Source organism: Lolium rigidum, chromosome 7 (genome assembly GCF_022539505.1).
Source record: "Lolium rigidum isolate FL_2022 chromosome 7, APGP_CSIRO_Lrig_0.1, whole genome shotgun sequence".
In the NCBI taxonomy this organism is placed as follows: Eukaryota; Viridiplantae; Streptophyta; class Magnoliopsida; order Poales; family Poaceae; genus Lolium; species Lolium rigidum.
The window spans coordinates 297053803-297073288 of record NC_061514.1 but is presented as its reverse complement, the minus strand read 5'-3'; the positions used below and the strand labels follow the sequence as shown (position 1 = coordinate 297073288).

At 48.3% G+C, this 19486-nt stretch overlaps 1 protein-coding gene across 1 annotated transcript; it reads right to left on the bottom strand.

The window, feature by feature from the left end:
* Window positions 1–14845: 14845 nt before the first annotated feature.
* Window positions 14846–16639, bottom strand: LOC124676120 (zealexin A1 synthase-like). The gene is made up of 2 exons (XM_047212197.1): window positions 15752–16639; window positions 14846–15478 (listed from the first exon to the last, which is right to left on the bottom strand). The coding sequence occupies exons 1-2, from the start codon at window positions 16634–16636 to the stop codon at window positions 14846–14848; spliced, it is 1518 nt and encodes a 505-aa protein (XP_047068153.1). The 5' UTR covers window positions 16637–16639.
* Between the last annotated feature and the right edge of the window lie 2847 nt (window positions 16640–19486).

Genomic DNA, 19486 nt, shown 5'->3' with positions numbered 1-19486 from the left:
ATTTGAGATGGTTCTATATCCAATGCTACCCCTCCGGGTGTGCCCGCTTCTCGGACATGGGGTTCCTACACTTAGGCGGATCTCGCATGTATAGGGGGAACTCCTCGGAGGTGAACCGGAGAGAACCTTGGGATCATAGGGTATGATCCTTGTTTCCACATGTACCTATGACCTAACCAAGCTCAAACGTAGGCATACGCCCACCGGGGGACCCCCGATGGGATGCGATCAAAGGGGTAGACGGCGCGGTCAACGTAACTAGGGTTTCGTCAGAAATCGAGCATCGGACCTAGGGAATGGCCCCAAAAGTTGTGTGTGTCCACATGGCATGCACAAAAGTGATTTGAGATGGTTCTATATCCAATGCTACCCCCTCCGGGTGTGCCCGGCTTCTCGGACATGGGGTTCCTACACTTAGGCGGATTCGCATGTATAGGGGGAACTCCCTGGAGGTGAACCGGAGAGAACCTTGGGATCATAGGGTATGATCCTTGTTTCCACATGTACCTATGACCTAACCAAGCTCAAACGTAGGCATACGCCCACCGGGGACCCCGATGGGATGCGATCAAAGGGGTAGACGGCGCGGTCAACAGAACTAGGGTTTCGTCAGAAATCGAGCATCGGACCTAGGGAATGGCCCCAAAAGTTGTGTGTGTCCACATGGCATGCACAAAAGTGATTTGAGATGGTTCTATATCCAATGCTACCCCCTCCGGGTGTGCCCGGCTTCTCGGACATGGGGTTCCTACACTTAGGCGGATTCCCGCATGTATAGGGGGAACTCCCTCGGAGGTGAACCGGAGAGAACCTTGGGATCATAGGGTATGATCCTTGTTTCCACATGTACCTATGACCTAAGCAAGCTCAAACGTAGGCATACGCCCACCGGGGACCCCGATGGGATGCGATCAAAGGGGTAGACGGCGCGGTCAACGTAACTAGGGTTTCGTCGGAAATCGAGCATCGGACCTAGGGAATGGCCCCAAAAGTTGTGTGTGTCCACATGGCATGCACAAAAGTGATTTGAGATGGTTCTATATCCAATGCTACCCCTCCGGTGTGCCCGGCTTCTCGGACATGGGGTTCCTACACTTAGGCGGATTCCCGCATGTATGGGGGGAACTCCCTCGGAGGTGAACCGGAGAGAACCTTGGGATCATAGGGTATGATCCTTGTTTCCACATGTACCTATGACCTAAGCAAGCTCAAACGTAGGCATACGCCCACCGGGGGACCCCCGATGGGATGCAGTCAAAGGGGTAGACGGCGCGGTCAACAAAACTAGGGTTTCGTCAGAAATCGAGCATCGGACCTAGGGAATGGCCCCAAAAGTTGTGTGTGTCCACATGGCATGCACAAAAGTTATTTGAGATGGTTCTATATCCAATGCTACCCCTCCGGGTGTGCCCGCTTCTCGGACATGGGGTTCCTACACTTAGGCGGATTCCGCATGTATAGGGGGAACTCCCTCGAGGTGAACCGGAGAGAACCTTGGGATCATAGGGTATGATCCTTGTTTCCACATGTACCTATGACCTAAGCAAGCTCAAACGTAGGCATACGCCCACCGGGGACCCCCGATGGGATGCGATCAAAGGGGTAGACGGCGCGGTCAACGTAACTAGGGTTTCGTCGTAAATCGAGCATCGGACCTAGGGAATGGCCCCAAAAGTTGTGTGTGTCCACATGGCATGCACAAAAGTGATTTGAGATGGTTCTATATCCAATGCTACCCCTCCGGGTGTGCCCGGCTTCTCGGACATGGGGTTCCTACACTTAGGCGGATCTCGCATGTATAGGGGGAACTCCTCGGAGGTGAACCGGAGAGAACCTTGGGATCATAGGGTATGATCCTTGTTTCCACATGTACCTATGACCTAACCAAGCTCAAACGTAGGCATACGCCCACCGGGGACCCCCGATGGGATGCAGATCAAAGGGGTAGACTGGCGCGGTCAACGGAACTAGGGTTTCGTCGTAAATCGAGCATCGGACCTAGGGAATGGCCCCAAAAGTTGTGTGTGTCCACATGGCATGCACAAAAGTGATTTGAGATGGTTCTATATCCAATGCTACCCCCTCCGGTGTGCCCGGCTTCTGGACATGGGGTTCCTACACTTAGGCGGATTCCGCATGTATAGGGGGAACTCCCTCGGAGGTGAACCGGAGAGAACCTTGGGATCATAGGGTATGATCCTTGTTTCCACATGTACCTATGACCTAAGCAAGCTCAAACGTAGGCATACGCCCACCGGGGACCCCGATGGGATGCGATCAAAGGGGTAGACGGCGCGGTCAACATAACTAGGGTTTCGTCGTAAATCGAGCATCGGACCTAGGGAATGGCCCCAAAAGTTGTGTGTGTCCACATGGCATGCACAAAAGTGATTTGAGATGGTTCTATATCCAATGCTACCCCCTCCGGGTGTGCCCGGCTTCTCGGACATGGGGTTCCTATACTTAGGCAGATTCTGCATGTATAGGGGGGAACTCCCTCGGAGGTGAACCGGAGAGAACCTTGGGATCATAGGGTATGATCCTTGTTTCCACATGTACCTATGACCTAAGCAAGCTCAAACGTAGGCATACGCCCACCGGGGGAACCCCGATGGGATGCAGTCAAAGGGGTAGACGGCGCGGTCAACAGAACTAGGGTTTCGTCAGAAATCGAGCATCGGACCTAGGGAATGGCCCCAAAAGTTGTGTGTGTCCACATGGCATGCACAAAAGTGATTTGAGATGGTTCTATATCCAATGCTACCCCCTCCGGGTGTGCCCGGCTTCTCGGACATGGGGTTCCTACACTTAGGCGGATCTCCGCATGTATAGGGGGAACTCCCTCGGAGGTGAACCGGAGAGAACCTTGGGATCATAGGGTATGATCCTTGTTTCCACATGTACCTATGACCTAACCAAGCTCAAACGTAGGCATACGCCCACCGGGGACTCCCGATGGGATGCGATCAAAGGGGTAGACGGCGCGGTCAACGTAACTAGGGTTTCGTCGTGAAATCGAGCATCGGACCTAGGGAATGGCCCCAAAAGTTGTGTGTGTCCACATGGCATGCACAAAAGTGATTTGAGATGGTTCTATATCCAATGCTACCCCCTCCGGGTGTGCCCGGCTTCTCGGACATGGGGTTCCTACACTTAGGCGGATTCTCGCATGTATAGGGGGAACTCCCTCGGAGGTGAACCGGAGAGAACCTTGGGATCATAGGGTATGATCCTTGTTTCCACATGTACCTATGACCTAACCAAGCTCAAACGTAGGAATACGCCCACCGGGGGACCCCGATGGGATGCGAGTCAAAGGGGTAGACGGCGCGGTCAACGTAACTAGGGTTTCGTCGGAAATCGAGCATCGGACCTAGGGAATGGCCCCAAAAGTTGTGTGTGTCCACATGGCATGCACAAAAGTGATTTGAGATGGTTCTATATCCAATGCTACCCCCTCGGGTGTGCCCGGCTTCTCGGACATGGGGTTCCTACACTTAGGCGGATTCGCCGCATGTATAGGGGGAACTCCTCTGAGGTGAACCGGAGAGAACCTTGGGATCATAGGGTATGATCCTTGTTTTCACATGTACCTATGACCTAACCAAGCTCAAACGTAGGCATACTCCCACCGGGGACCCCCGATGGGATGCGATCAAAGGGGTAGACGGCGCGGTCAACGTAACTAGGGTTTCGTCGTAAATCGAGCATCGGACCTAGGGAATGGCCCCAAAAGTTGTGTGTGTCCACATGGCATGCACAAAAGTGATTTGAGATGGTTCTATATCCAATGCTACCCTCTCGGGTGTGCCCGGCTTCTCGGACATGGGGTTCCTACACTTAGGCGGATTCTCGCATGTATAGGGGGGAACTCCCTCGGAGGTGAACCGGAGAGAACCTTGGGATCATAGGGTATGATCCTTGTTTCCACATGTACCTATGACCTAACCAAGCTCAAACGTAGGCATACGCCCACCGGGGGACCCCCGATGGGATGCAGTCAAAGGGGTAGACGGCGCGGTCAACATAATCCAGGGTTTCGTCGTAAATCGAGCATCGGACCTAGGGAATGGCCCCAAAAGTTGTGTGTGTCCACATGGCATGCACAAAAGTGATTTGAGATGGTTCTATATCCAATGCTACCCCCTCCCGGTGTGCCCGGCTTCTCGGACATGGGGTTCCTACACTTAGGCAGATTCTGCATGTATAGGGGGGAACTCCCTCGGAGGTGAACCGGAGAGAACCTTGGGATCATAGGGTATGATCCTTGTTTCCATATGTACCTATGACCTAACCAAGCTCAAACGTAGGCATACGCCCACCGGGGACCCCCGATGGGATGCGATCAAAGGGGTAGACGGCGCGGTCACCGTAACTAGGGTTTCGTCGTAAATCGAGCATCGGATCTAGGGTTTAGGGTTAGGGTTAGGATTAGTGTTAGTATTTGAGATGATATATTGTGTTCTTATTATTTGGAATAAATAGTGATAATGTTTATTTTAAAAACTAAAAAAACTTGTGCCGACGGTCACCGTCGGCACAACCTAAACCCTATTATTTGAGATGATATAGTATTAGTATTTGAGATTATATATTCTTTTTTTACTATTTGGAATAAATAGTGACAATGTTTATTTAAAAAAAATAAAAAAAATAAAAAAAATAAAAAATAATGGTGCCGACGGTGACCGTCGGCACAGCCTTGGCCGTCGGCACAGACGGCCTGCCTTAACACGGCCAGACCGACACGCGCGCGCCTCAGCCCCACACTCTTCTCCCCCACAGCCCGCAAGCCACCACTGCCGCCGCCCGCCACCACTGCCGCCGCCGGCCGTCCCCTTCCCAGCCGCCGCGCCGCCACCGCGCTGCCGCCGCCCGCCGGATCCCGACCTGCCGCCCCCACCGGCCCGCCGCCACCGTCGCCGCCGCCCGCCGTCCCCTTCCCACCCCGACCCGCCGCCACCACCAGCCGCCGCGCCGCCGTCCCCACCGCCGCGCCGCCGTCCCCTTCCCCACCGCCAAGCCGCCGTCCCCTTCCCCACCGCCGCGCAGCAGCCGACGCCGCCCCGGCCGGCCTCCCTCACCCGCCCGACCAGCAGCTGCCAGCTCCGCCCCGGCCTCCCCGACCCGCAGCTGCCGGCGCCCTCGGCCCGGCCTCTCCTACCTCGCCCTCGGCCCGCCCTCCCCCTGCCGCCATGGTAAGCGCCGCAGCCCCTGTAGTTGTAGGAATTAGGAAATATTTTAGTTGTAGGAATTAGGTATATGGATTTGTAAATAGAAATAGAAATTGAAATTTAAATGGTAATTGAAATGGTAATTGAAATGGTAATTGAAATTGAAATGGAAATTGAAATGAAAATTGAAATGGAAAGTGAAATGAAGAAAATTAGAATTTTGTAGAAATGCATTTGTTATATCAATTGATGAATTTGCGTTGATTTATTATTATTATTTTAACTAGGTCTCGTAGTGAGCATCCCGCGTGACGACACCGGATCTTGCGGCGCATCGCTACGGCCGTCGACATCGCCGGTTGTTCGACTACTTCCTCTACAGTCGAGGGTGAGCTGAATTGCCGACTCCCCCTCCGCCTTTTTTATGTCATTAGATTTCATTTCTCCGTCAAGTCGCGTAACCTAGGTGTCAATTCCCGTCCGCAAGCGTTACGCGGATAAATATGCATTAGTGGTCAGCATATTTTGAACCGTAACGCTTGTGGCATTTACGGGACAGTCGCCGGACCTCGTAGTTGGGTACGTTTTCCATGCTGCCGGGTGCGAGACAGGATTTCGCCAGCGCCTCCCTGTTGTTCTCCGGATGCACATCCTCTCGGCTTTTTGCCGAGACGTGTATCGGGAGAGCAGCGGGGAGGTGCTGCCGAAATTCTGTCTCGCACCCGAGCAGAACGTGGAGAACGTACCCAACTACGGGTCCGGGGGCTGCTAGGAGCCCACCTAGTAGAGATGTAGGTTGATGCACGCGTTTTCGCCGGTAGAAAAGTAAAAATATGATGCATTCAATTTCATGCTACTATTTGTTGTTTGTCACGCAATAAAGCAGGATGGCTGATAATGAGTGGATGTACAGTGGCCATGTTAGTTCGACTCAAGTGACAGATGAATGGAAATGGAAGACCGATTTGTTAGTGAAGGAGTTAGCTCATGGTTCGAAGGGGATTGTTCGTCCCCGTTGCCCTTGCAATGTCCGGCAGGAGGCGTCATCCTAAGGATATTCTAGAGATGACTAAACACCTTTGGTGGAATGGGTATATGCGTGACTACGACCCGCCGGTCGACTTTTCTCGGCACGAACGTGATAGAGGTGAGGTGATGCGGCAGCGGATCGATGGCAATGAGAACGATGGCATCTTAAACTTGCTAGATGATCTTCGGGATGCCGACATGCCGTAGTTACCATGGGACGAACAGTCCGAACCGGAGGAACCGCCCGAACCGGAGGGACCGCCACAACCGGAGGAACTTCCAGAGGAGGAACCTGAGCCAACCGCGAGGGCCTTCATTGATATGATGGCCTCAGCTAGGAGGCCTATATACCCGGGTGCAAAAATGTCTCAACTTGATGGCATCACGCAGTTGCTAGCCGACAAGTGCATGTTTGAGAGTACTCGAGCATCCTTTGAAAAGACTCTGAGCACAGTAGGTAACATGTTGCCTGAAGGTCATTGCTTGCCCAAGACCATGTACGAAACGAAGAAAATCTTGAAAGCATTGAAAATGGATTATGTAACATATGATGTCTGTCCAAAACTTTGCCTTTTGTTTTGGAAAGACTATGCGGATGACAAGTACTGTGCCAAGTGTGGTCACTCTAGGTATCATGAGGTAGATGTAGGCAATGGTCAGAAGAGGCGGACAAAAGTAGCCATAAAGATTCTTCGTTATCTCCCATTCATCAAAAGAATCCACCGGCTTTACATGTTCGAGGAGACTGCCAAGCAGATGACATGGCATAAGACCGGGATAAGATTGCAAGACGAGAAGAAACGGGTACCCATGGTACATCCATCTGATGGTCAATCATGGAAGCGCTTCGATGAAAAGCACCCAAATGAGGCAAGTGAGGCTCGGAATGTTAGAATTGCGATAGCAACCGATGGATTCAACCCATATGGTATGTCGACCGCCGCGTACAGCCGCTGGCCCGTGTTTGTTATTCCGCTCAATCTCCCTCCCGGAGTCGTAATGCAAAGGAAGAACATATTCTTGTCGATGATCCTTCCAGGGCCCGAATATCCAGGGAAGAAATTGAGTGTCTTAATGCAACCACTTGTGGATGATTTGCACCACTCGTGGCATCACGGTACATTGACATACGACCGAGCAACAAAGAGAAACTTCATCATGAAAGTTTGGTTCCACTATTCGATGCATGACTCTACCCGGGTACGCCCTATTCTGTGGGCATAGTACAGCTGGTAAGTTTCCATGCCCAGGTGTGTGCACGAACTAGAATTCAGGCACCTAAAAGCTGGACACAAATATGTTGCCTTTGACAAACACCGCAAGTTCCTCGACTCCAGGGCATCGGTTCAGATCCGACAAGAAAAACTTCACGAAAGGCGTAGTTGTGCTTGAACATAAAGAAATACCAAAGTTCAATGGTGCAACCGCTGATGCTGAGCTACGTGCTCTCCAGCCCTAGTAAGGAACCCGGCCACCAATTTGAGGGATATGGTAAAACGCACAACCGGACTCACATAGCAGGCATAACAGAGCTCGAGTATTACAAGGACCTTGAACTTCCCCATAATATCGATATGATGCACACCGAAAAGAATTGCGGGGAGGCATTCCTTAACACTTGCTGCAACATACCAGGCAAGTCAAGGGATAATGTTTCAGCTAGAGTCGATATTGAGGAGATATGTGACAGGGTGGCTCTACACATGCAGCCTCCTGAGGGCAATCGAAAAGGTTGGTTAAAGCCGCATGCCAAGTACTCGTCTTGATAGCGCCGACAAGAAGGAGGCATTTACGTGGCTCAAATATGACGTGATGTTCCCCGATGGTTATTGTTCGAATATGAGTAAGGGAGTCAATCTTGCTACAGAAAAATAAACGGGCTCAAGAGTCACGACTATCATATATGGATTGAGCGGCCGATGCCGGTGATGCTTCGAGGGTATCTCCCCGATCATGTCCGGCGAGTGCTTGCGGAGGTGAGCCATTTTTTCCGCACGGTCCGTGCTAAGCGGATATGTACCGAGGTGATTGAGAAGCTGCAGCAGCAAGTGCCGGACATGCTATGCAAGTTAGAGATGATATTCCCCCAGTGCTTCTTCACTCCGATGTTACATCTCATCGTGCATCTTGCCAACGAGGCACTCTTGGGGGACCGGTGCAGTATCGTTGGCAGTTTTGTATTGAGAGGGAGTTCAAATATATTCGGTACAAATGTGGAAACAAAAATAAGATTGAAGCATGCATAGCTGAGGCAACTCTCCTCCATGAGATGGCAGACGCCACGACAATGTACTATGCCAATGATGTGCCCACTAAGCATAACCCGGTCGCTCGGTACAATTCCGATGAGCCCAACCGTGACCCAAAGCTCTTGCTCTTCAAATATCCCGGTGGCAAGGCCGGTGCCTCAAAAGTGGAGAACATTTCGCCGTAAGAGAAGGATTGCATAATGCTTTACGTGCTTATGAACATGGAGGAAGTGGTCGATTTCATGAGGTAAAATGATGAACCAATTACTTTGCAACCAAGTAACTTGGTTTTGGTCTAATACGTATTTTCTCCTTTCAGCCAATTCCATGATGAAATGTGGTCGGGAAGAAATGGTCCCACTCCCACGCAAGTGGTACACTCTTCTCGAAAGAGGGTGCCCCGCCCTTAAATAAAAGCTTCGTGAACTGGTTCCATGAAAAAGTAATTTCTCAAATGTTCCTCTTACTTTGCAATCCGTGACTTGTCTTATTACACGTAACTAATGCACAAAATAATCTGAACCGAACTTGTAGGGAGCTGATCCCAATGTTGAGATGACAGATGAGTTGAGATGCGTTTCCTGTGGTTTTAACCGTAGAGTCCATACGCATGAGAAGTATGATGTAAATGGGTATCGCTTCCATACGGAGTTTCACCGAAGAACCGGCCTAATGCAAAAACAATAAATACCGGGGTCTACACCCGCGGAGCCGATGATCTTGATTACTATGGAAGGTTACAAAAGGTATACGAGTTGACGTTCAACAACGCAAACATAGAACTCAAGCTCTTTGTGTTCAAATGCCACTCGGTTTGACCGACACGGTGGAATGAGAAGCACCCCTTCCATTGGTTTAGTTGAAGTTAGGCCTACAACCACCTACAAACGGATCCGACGTCTATGTTGTGGCTCACCAAACCAAGCAAGTTTATTATTTGTCCTACCCATGTCGAATGAGGAACTCATGGGCTGGGAAGTCGTGTTCCGGTATCGCCACATGGTAAGCTACCCATCCCCTCCGAGGACGATTACAACAACATTGACCCGGTAACATATGAGGGAATTTTCTATCAAGAGGAAGAGCAGTTCGGGGCTCTTCAAATAGACATAGGTCTTCGTGATCTCCACAACGATGTACAAATGCGTGGTGAGACCGTGGTGGACCCGAAGGACATAGCTATGCTCACCAAGCGCCATGCGAACAAAGACAACATTGTCGAGACTCAACCGGAACCCAATGCCGACCATGAATACTCATATGATACTGATTTTGATAGTGAGGCCGAGAACCCAATGCCTAGAGATGAGAGTGGTGATGAATGGGGAGGGTCTTTTATGCTTAGTACCTACATTATCATTATGCTTAATACATACATTTGTCATTATGCTTAGTACCTACATTATCATTATGCTTAATACATACATTTGTCATTATGCTTAATACCTACATTTTTCATTATGCTTAGTACCTATATTTGTCATTATGCTTATTAATTTCAACATGCTTATTAATTATTTTCTCTTTTCTTATGCAGGTAATTGCCCAATATGAGCGGACGGAAGGCATCATCGAGCTCCTTGCTTGATCAGATGCATCAGCGGAAGCCAGGGCCGGGTGCTTCCAGACGGAGTGGAAGACCCATTGTTCCCACCCGGCGTTACGAAGACGCAGACGGAGGACGGGGAGGACGAGGGGGAGGACGAGCTGGAGGACGAGGGGGGAATGCACAACTCCTTCTAGATGACATTCCCTCTGCTTCTGGCTCAGTGGCTTCACAGTCTATGGACGAGGAGGAGGACACTAGGGAGGAGGAGGACACTAGGGAGGAGGAGGAGGAGTCTAGGGACGAGGAGGCTTCGACGGAGATGGCTCCGAAGAAGTTGCGGATTCGTGGGGAAGCGCAGGTTCCCGATGAGAGTAAGGAACCTGCTACGGAGGATGAGAAGTGGCTCCTTGTCCCAGGAAAGATAGAGTAAGTAGTAAGGTGATTTCATTTTCGTTATGACACTTAGCATTTTCTAATGTTTGATAATTGTGTAGGAATTTCACATACACGGGGAAGAATGTCCGCGTGCCAGGGAGTCTGATTGGAGCTGATATTAGGAAGTACTGGCCGGGGATGTACACTCCGGTCCTTGGGGGCGAGTCCAAGCTAGCCTACACTTGGGAAGACTTTGAGATAGCGCCTTACTCTGGCTTTACTTCCGCCGCCGACGCCGTGATCAAGAAGTTTTGGGTACGTAATGCATACTCTTTGGGTTTCGTTCATATGTAGTTGATAACCCCACCGTGATAACTCATGCCTCTCACACTTTCTCGTTATGCTTGATTGCGGCGCAATTATAGGGTGGCGACTGCGCATAAGGAGAGGGCGGACGTGGTGCTCCGTAACATGTGTCGGAAGTTGACACGGCAGCGAGTGGTACAACCGAGAGGATCACGTGCATCGGCCACTTCTATGCTGAGCAGGGCGTAAGGTACACAAAGCCTGAGATTGTGCAGGGACTCGCCCCGGCTATGACGATAGATGACTTCATGTCGGTAAGTAATTGTCAATGCGATTCTATGTACCGCGGCTAACTTGCAACTATATTGTTTGTTCTTAAATGAGTTTTGATTTTGCAGGTTGTACCACATTGGGCTGATAATAATAAGAGGGCCGCCTTCATGGAGTTGGTCAAGAATTGGGTCGGCGAAAACCCCGATTTCAAGGCCGTGAGCGACCGGAACAAGGCCAACCGTGGGAATCAGGGAACACACACTGCGGGGAGCAGCAGCACCGATCGCTATCGGGAGCGTCTGGTACATATAAAAATGGAACAAGCTGCATTTTTTATATTTTCGATGATATGCATAACATTTGTTTTGTGATGCAGGGGAAGAAGCTCGGGAGGGAACTTGGTGAGATGGAAGCGTGGACGCACATGAAGCCGGTGACGCCCGTCCGAACGAGCCTCGGCCCGCGCCTGAGATGTACTACGGCAAGGCCAAAGAGAACAAGGAAAGATACCGCGAGGAGTACGCCAAGCTCCATCCGGAGGTGGAGGACCCTATGACCGAGCCGGTCGACGAGGTGGCGATGATGCTGGCGGGGTCCGGCCAGCCGCATGGACGTCCTGCCTGCCTTGTCAGGGGTTTCAAGCCTCGCGAGGAACTTCACGCAGATCAAGGCTACCCTCCCTTCCGGCAGCTACGCTACCTCCTCGCGGACTACATGCCGTTCTCGGGTAGAGGTTGATGTAAGTCATCCACACTTTCATCCTCTCGTTTTGACTCTTGTTCCTGAATGGCTATGTTGATGAGACGCATTATTTCTGAAATTGTAGACTCAGCTCGAGGAGGCCTATGCGGTAGCTTACGAGGAGTATCTCGAGAAGATTAAGGAGCATGACCTTGTGAAAGATGCCTATGTCCAGTGGACGAGCAACCAGATGGCGGTAAGTTTCAATCTCTATGGTTGCAAAACATCATAAGTCCCCATGTTTGAATCTGAGCTATCTCTCCCGTTTCTTGCAGAGTTTCACTCGGTTCATGATGACTCGGAGTGCGAGAGGAACCACTCCCGAGCCACCTCATCCGGGGCCGACGCCAGTGTTCCCGTCCAAGGAGGAGTTCTATATCATGTACAAGCGTCAGCGTCAGTTGACCCCGGTAAGTTGCTAACTTGGCTAAGTTGCTAACTTGGTGTGACATGGCTAAGTTGCTAACTCCCTCCAACATGTAGGGATTGGGAGAATCCGGGAACGACACTCCTTGTGGTACGCCGATGCACCCCGGTCGCCATTCTCCTTGGTGCTTCTGCCGAACCTCGGCATTTTTCTGGTTCCGGTGGCTCTCGTCGTGGTTCTACCTCCCCGAGCACCGTCGAAATACAGCGGCCTCACTTCACCCACTCGGAGCTAGATCGTCTGTAGCTAGATCGTCACTCGGGTGGTGCACCACCATAGTTTCTACATTGTACTAGCACATGATGACACGCTCCATCTTTGTAGTGGATCCGGTGTATGTACCATGGTCTTGTATGCTATATTTGTGCTATTTGTGAGATTTGATGCTATATTTGTGAGATTTGGTGCTATACGGTGATATCTTTGTGCTATATGGTGCTATATATGTTACTGGATATTCAATATTATAATATGTGCATTTTGTGCGATTTTCTGAGCAAATGAGGCCAAATTGGCAAAAATCAGAAAAAAACTGGGCCGGCTGTGCCGACGGTGTCACCGTCGGCACAGGCCCGTAGCTGTGCCAAATGGCAGGGTCTGTGCCGACGGTGACACCGTCGGCACAGCCGGCCCAGTTTCGCGCGATTTTCCAGTTCGAATAGCCACCGTTTTGCCGCCAGTTCTGGAAAAAAAAAAGGAAAACTGTGCCGACGGTTACACCGTCGGCACAGCTGGGGACGTTGACGGCGCCGGCGTGACGGCTGGTTGGCTCTGCCGACGATGGGGCGGCCGACGGCCACCGTCCAGCCGTCGGCGTACGACTGTGCCGACGGTGACTTGCTGTGCCGACGGTGCGCGCGCAGACCCCGACGCCTGCTGTGCCGACGGGGAGACGCCGACGGTGACCGTCGGCAGAGCCTGTGCCGACGGTGAACCCTATTGTGCCGACGGTGCGGGGCCGTCGGTGTAGCCGGTCGTCCCCATAGTGCATGCACACAACAACTTAAGTCCGACAAAAGCGCAAAAAGGTGACTGCAAGCTCAAGCATCTATTATAACACGCCTAAGGTGAAGTCAGACGATCAATCTGAAGATCATGCTTCCATTTAATTTTACTATGATATGTTCACTAACTGCTCAGTCGAATTCGTGTCTCAGACACTTTTGTTCTTCTCTAACAGGTATGCAATGTGGAACTGGAGGAGAATTTTGCAGCACCATTTAATTACATGATGTTGCACTGATTATGTGAACTCACAGTTTTATAGTAGTAGACATCAGAACAATGGGAGGTTAGTGATTGGATGTGATGTTTGCTCGTCTGAATTTCCATAGTTTACTCATACATCCAAACCAGTATTTGAACTATTATTTGTAATTAAATTACTTGATTAGCAACATCAGAGTAATGGGAGCTTAGTGATCGATTGGAGGTGTTCTTTGTCGGTCTGAACTTCAATAGTTTACCCATACATCTAAACCAGTATTTGAACTGTTATTTGTATATATATTTGCTTGATTAGCACAGGCAAATTGGTACAATGGGTGTAACTAATGGTTGTGAGTTTGTAGCAGTATCTATAAATTACAGCAAGAGTAGTAAAGTACTAGGAGAATTTCTATTCTAAAACATTCATCGAGCAATGCATTTTAAGAGCAACTAGCCTATTACTTTCGAGTAGATATTTCATATTCAGTGGTTATTAATTGTTATGATCAACACATTAATGCCAAGAAACACTACTGCAGGCAAGGGGTATAATAATATTTTGTTTTCTTCATTAGTGAATCATCATTTGATAAATAACTACCTTATTGGAAAGGCAACTTCTAGACTTTGTTTCTCCGATGTTTCGGTTCAGCACACTAAATTTTTACATAGAAAAGGTCACTATCTCTTAAATTTGATGAGGATTTACATGTTATGCCGGGCTTGTTACACAAACTAAGAATCACATATTTTAACTAAATGCTTAAGTTTTTCATGTATCTATAATGCAAATACATTTGAACTATTTTTATGTTTTGTTAAATAACTAGTCCGTGCAGGCACGGGTTGATGACTAGTGTGCACTAATAAAAGTATTGTTTTGTATTATTGGGAAGGTTTTCAAATTTGGATATTATTGAAATTTCTGATGTTTTGAAATAAAAATTGTTCTTATACCTCCATGTGGCTAACAAGTGCCAAGCAGGGGATATCCTTCAACAAGGTCGACTTCCAAATATCTAGACTTTGACGACTCATAGAAGTACATGACCATGGTGATGGACTCCCGTAGTCCATTTCCGTGAATGCTCGGGTATATTTAAAACTTGCGAAGTTGATGATATTTGTTCAACATGAGAAGGATGCATTCATGTTCTGGTGCAGCCGATCATAAGGGAAAATTGAAATTATCCATCAAGACATTATGCCGGTATTAAGGAAAATTTATCCATCATTTGTTTCATTATAGATTTCATATCTACTAGTGAGAAACTAACATTTTTTATAAACAGACATAAAACTTATGAATACTATCTTCATGCATATTATGATGTCGTAACTATGCAATGTTTGTTGTCTTGAGCAGTCTTGTGAGCAATAGTACAATATCACAACTTTCGAATTAAGCATCTCTTATTCTAATACATGGAAGTGATAAAAAAAAGCAAGATACTTAAAACTAAGGAGCAGATAGTCTGCATACATTTCCACACATGAAGATGGATCTTTTGTATCACTTCGATGGAATACCGTTGGGCCACACATGTGGGATAGCTTTCAGTTCCAGGTCATACTTTCTGCTTACTGTCAACCGAAAATTCTCAGACTTGTCAAGGGAATCTATGCTAACTCCATCGGGGAGCTTCCAGTCAAAGTGATACAGCAGGTTTGCCAATACAATGTCCACGGTCGACGTTGCGAACACCATACCAGGGCACTGCCGCCGTCCAGCTCCAAAGGGAATGTATTGAGCATATGACCCATGGTAATCAATGCTATTGTTCTTAAATCGCTCAGGTTTAAACTCTTCAGGATTTTCCCAGTATCTCTCTTCTCTGGAAATAGCAAAGAGACTAACAAAGACATCGGTCCCTTTAAGAATGTCATATCCCATAATGTTGCAATCCTCTCTAGCCGCACGGGCAAAGAGAGGAACCGGTGGATGCAACCTGAGAACCTCCTTGATGACATTTTGCATGTAGTGGAGTCCAGCAAGGTCGCTGTTAGTTATGACAGTCCGGTGCTCGCCAAGAACCTGACGGATTTCTTGTTGTGCTTTAGCCATGATTCGAGGGTTGGTAACAAGCTCCGTCATAGTCCACTCCAAAACGCTCGCTGATGTGTCGGTGCCGCCTGCAAATATGTCCTGAAAACCATCACGAGATGATGCATTATATGCATGAAGAAGAATATATATGAGAAGAATATAACATTTCGAACGGTATGGACTCTAAAGACGCACAATATTTGTTCCAAGTGAGTATAAAAGGAATTAAGATGTCATATGATGTGATGAAACCCTGCATTATTGAGAGTATCAAGTTGAGTAACGTATCTTCGGTGCATTACATATGTAGAAGAAGTTTTTAATTAATTATGTAGAAGAAGTAAGCAACGATAAATTAAGGAAAGCACTCACAAACAAGACGGCGCCCATAACATCCGTGGTAAGAGGGAATTGTAGGGTGTCTTCCCGCTGCAGCCTGAGCAGAGCACCAAGCAGGTCCTCCTCGTCGGTGCTGGAGACGCCATGGCTAGTAGCCTTGCGCTCGTCGACAATCTCGGCGATGATGCGCTGGATGCCGTCGTAGACTTTCCTCACCTCGCGCTCGCCGTTGCTGAACCACCGCACGAGCTGCGAGGAGGGGAAGAGGTCGACGAGGCTGGAGCCGGACACAAGCGTGAAGGCCTTGTCCAACTCACTGATGTATTCATCCTGCTGTCTGAACTTGCCGCCGAAAACAGCCCGCGACACCACGTCGTTGCTGAGGGCCGACACCTTCTTGCTGAAGTTGACCATGGTGCCATCCAAGGCGCCGGCGGTGATGGATCGGAGGAGGCTGCCTACCTCATCAGTCCTGATGTCCTCCATGCGCCTCACCTGCTTGGCGCTGAGGAGCTCCACCACGCACACCTTGCGCATCTGACGCCAGTGGTCGCCGTAAGGGGCAAAAGCGATGTCCTTGCCGTCACAGCCGAATATGTCGAAGGTCACGCTGCGTGTCCGGTCCGAGAAGGCCAGGTCGTTGGTCTTTAACATCAGCGACGCCGCCTCGGCGCTGGAGACCACCACCGTGGGGGTCTCGCCTAGCTTCAGGAACATCACCGGCCCATAACGGCGAGACAGCTCGAACATCTTGCGGTGCGGCACCTTGCTGATCACGTGGTGGAGACTGCCGATCATCGGGAGGGTCCATGGCCCAGGAGGCAGCTTCGCCTTGCTCTTGCCACCGGAAAACTTGACAAAACAAAGGGCCACTAACGTGGATAGGGCTGTGAAACAGAGAATGTACACCCCTTCCATTGCACCCACTTAGCTAGCTAGCTTCTCAAGTGCAGTGATCGATAACCTATTTTGTTTCTTGCCTGTCATCTTCACCAGATAATCACTACATATATACACATGCACACTTCTGTTTGTATGCAGAGTCCAAAGTCTCGGCACGTTTCGTTGGAATTCAAGGTACCTACATCACGCTGACGGCACGTGTGGTTGAAGTCATGTATTCTACCAACAACCTACGGCTGCCATCAAGATTAATTAGGGCTAAAATCACTGCGAATTGTTTACTTTATCAATTCGACTGGCTAAAGAACAAACACAAGAATTGTATGTTCTCCGTCTCCAGTTGTTCAACTGATCTGCGAAGTCGTGTTTTTGGGTCTAATTTTTGCTGACTAGTGAATCTCCACTGCTACTCTTCTATTTCTTTAAGCACTGCTAAAGAACTAAACATACACCGTTCTGTTTTCGGGTCAAACTTTTCATGATGTGCGCAGTCAAACATGTGTTTGACGACCAAAAGTCGAGACAGCTATATATGCATGTTTTGACTACAAGGGGTGATAGAGACGACGTCCATGGAGTTGTTTGTCCACTAGAGACAAAACTATCATGTACTGGTGCGTGGGCGTGGCCACATTATTTTCGTAGAGAGTCAGTTTCGCGAAGACCTAAATCGCATGTCTGTTAATGTTTTCAACTCACAGGGCCACACGGTTTTGCTATTCGGAGTACTAGCACCTTTGATAACTAATCTGCGGGTTCAAGGCTTAAGTGTGTGTGTGAACTTATATGTGGCAAGCGTTTTCAATGGTGGCATAGATTTACTTAGCATTTAGATTTGTACAAAACATAGTGAATATCTTATCAAGTTTCATTCATTTAGGGCGGAGTCTATATTAGGTGCTAGAGCTATTTTCATGAGCAAGTATAAGAATCATTAAGATATAAATATTTCACCATAGCAGTTAGTTCATTGGTCGCCGACATAAATCCCTCTAATATAACTTAAAGTATTGGAAAATGATTTCTGCCATTGCATCCCTTCCAACTCTCATCATTACATCAAAGTGCACGCAGCCATATGAACACATACAGGTGAAGTAAAATGCAGTCTACATTCGCATAAAACCATCATAGAACCACATAAAAAATAAAAAGTTGACCAAATACTCAATGCATATTATATGTAAATCATAGCCGATTCATAATATGCCCTCAGGAACATGAGGTTGTACTCACAAGTGACAAATATGATATGGATCAGGGGCATATGGATTATAACACAATATAATATCTCCACCAAATAAAGACAAGTTGCCAATCACAAACATATAACTAACACTAAAACAATATCCGTGATTCAATCAATCACAAACTATGAGGGGAACGAGGTGGATCTTGGAGATGGAGATGGAGATGGTGATGATGATGGTGTTGATGGAGAAGCCTCCCCCCTATGCCTAGGAGGAGTGGTGATGACGATGGCGTCGATTTCCCTCTCACCATAGGCTCCGGTGTTGCAGGATCTTCCCTCTCCCGAAGTAGGAGAGAACTTTCGCCTCCGCCACCGCCTTTGTAAATCTCGGGAAAAGTATGGCGTAGGTTTTCTCGCGAGATGGAGGCATATGTAAAAAGGAGGGCCAAGACGACGCTAGAGGCCGAAACATGCCTAGGTGGCGCGCCCTATTGAGGTGGACGCGCCACCTGGTCTCTTTCGGGCCTTGTGGCTCCCTCTTGTGTTTCTTTGGTCTACAATCCCTATCTTGATGAAAAACTGGTCAAGTATTTTTTTTCTTTGATTTTTAGGCGTCCAGAAGATCCCTGGAACATCAAAATACGAAAAATGAGGTTTTCTACCTCCTAGAAATTAAATATCAATGAAAGAGACTTTGTAGGAAAGTTCCATAAATCAATTAAAAAGGCGTAAATAATAATATATCATGGAAAATATCATTCAAAACAAATCATATAAGTCAATATATTGATGATGTAAAATGCAAGTATCAACTCCCCCAAGCTTAAAATTTTGCTCGTCCTCGAGCAAATAAGTGAATAGATCATATCATGTAGCAATGAGCTTATAGTTGATAATAAAATACGAGCATAGCATCATCAACTTATCTGTGGGGCCCCAGACTAGATGTCCGGAACAGCCGTTATGCATACTCATTCACGATCCGATGATCAGTGTGTCGTGAAGACATAACCAAACTGGTATCAAATATATCATCCATTACATCACCAAATAAAAAGATTACAACAGGTCACAAGACCACTACTTACATAAGAGCCGCAATGGGAGTAGATCAACAACCACACCATGGAAATATTTCAGACGAAAGTGTTCGCAGGGCCCAAATCATGCTATAACCCTACAAGCAATTGACTGGGAAGACGTGTCTAGCTCGCATAGACGTTATCGACTCCTTCTTCATTTGTCGGACTCCACTAAGTCCGGCCAAGTAAATAGCCAGGGACAAAGCCATGAGTACATTATGAATTTTACTCGCAAACCACCTTAGAGAGAAATAAAGGATATGCAATTTGGCAGTAGCAAGAAATATGCATTATTCTGGGGTTACAAGGAGATAGTTTCTCTCGAGAGTATGTCATCTTTATATCTTTGTTGAAAAACCTTTTGAAAACAAGTTTCTTTGAAGACTAATAGGTAGGGGTCACCCGTTTTCCTTCCCGGTCATCTCCGCTTGTCCAAAACACATTTCCAACTTTCCACCGTACCTTCCAGGGACATTTCCTCCAGTCCCACTGGTATTATTTCCCAAATCCTTTGGAAAACTCTTTTATAAACAAAATCTCTTCAGCGTAAGTATCATGCCTTCCCAACCGTCCATAACCGCGGACACGACT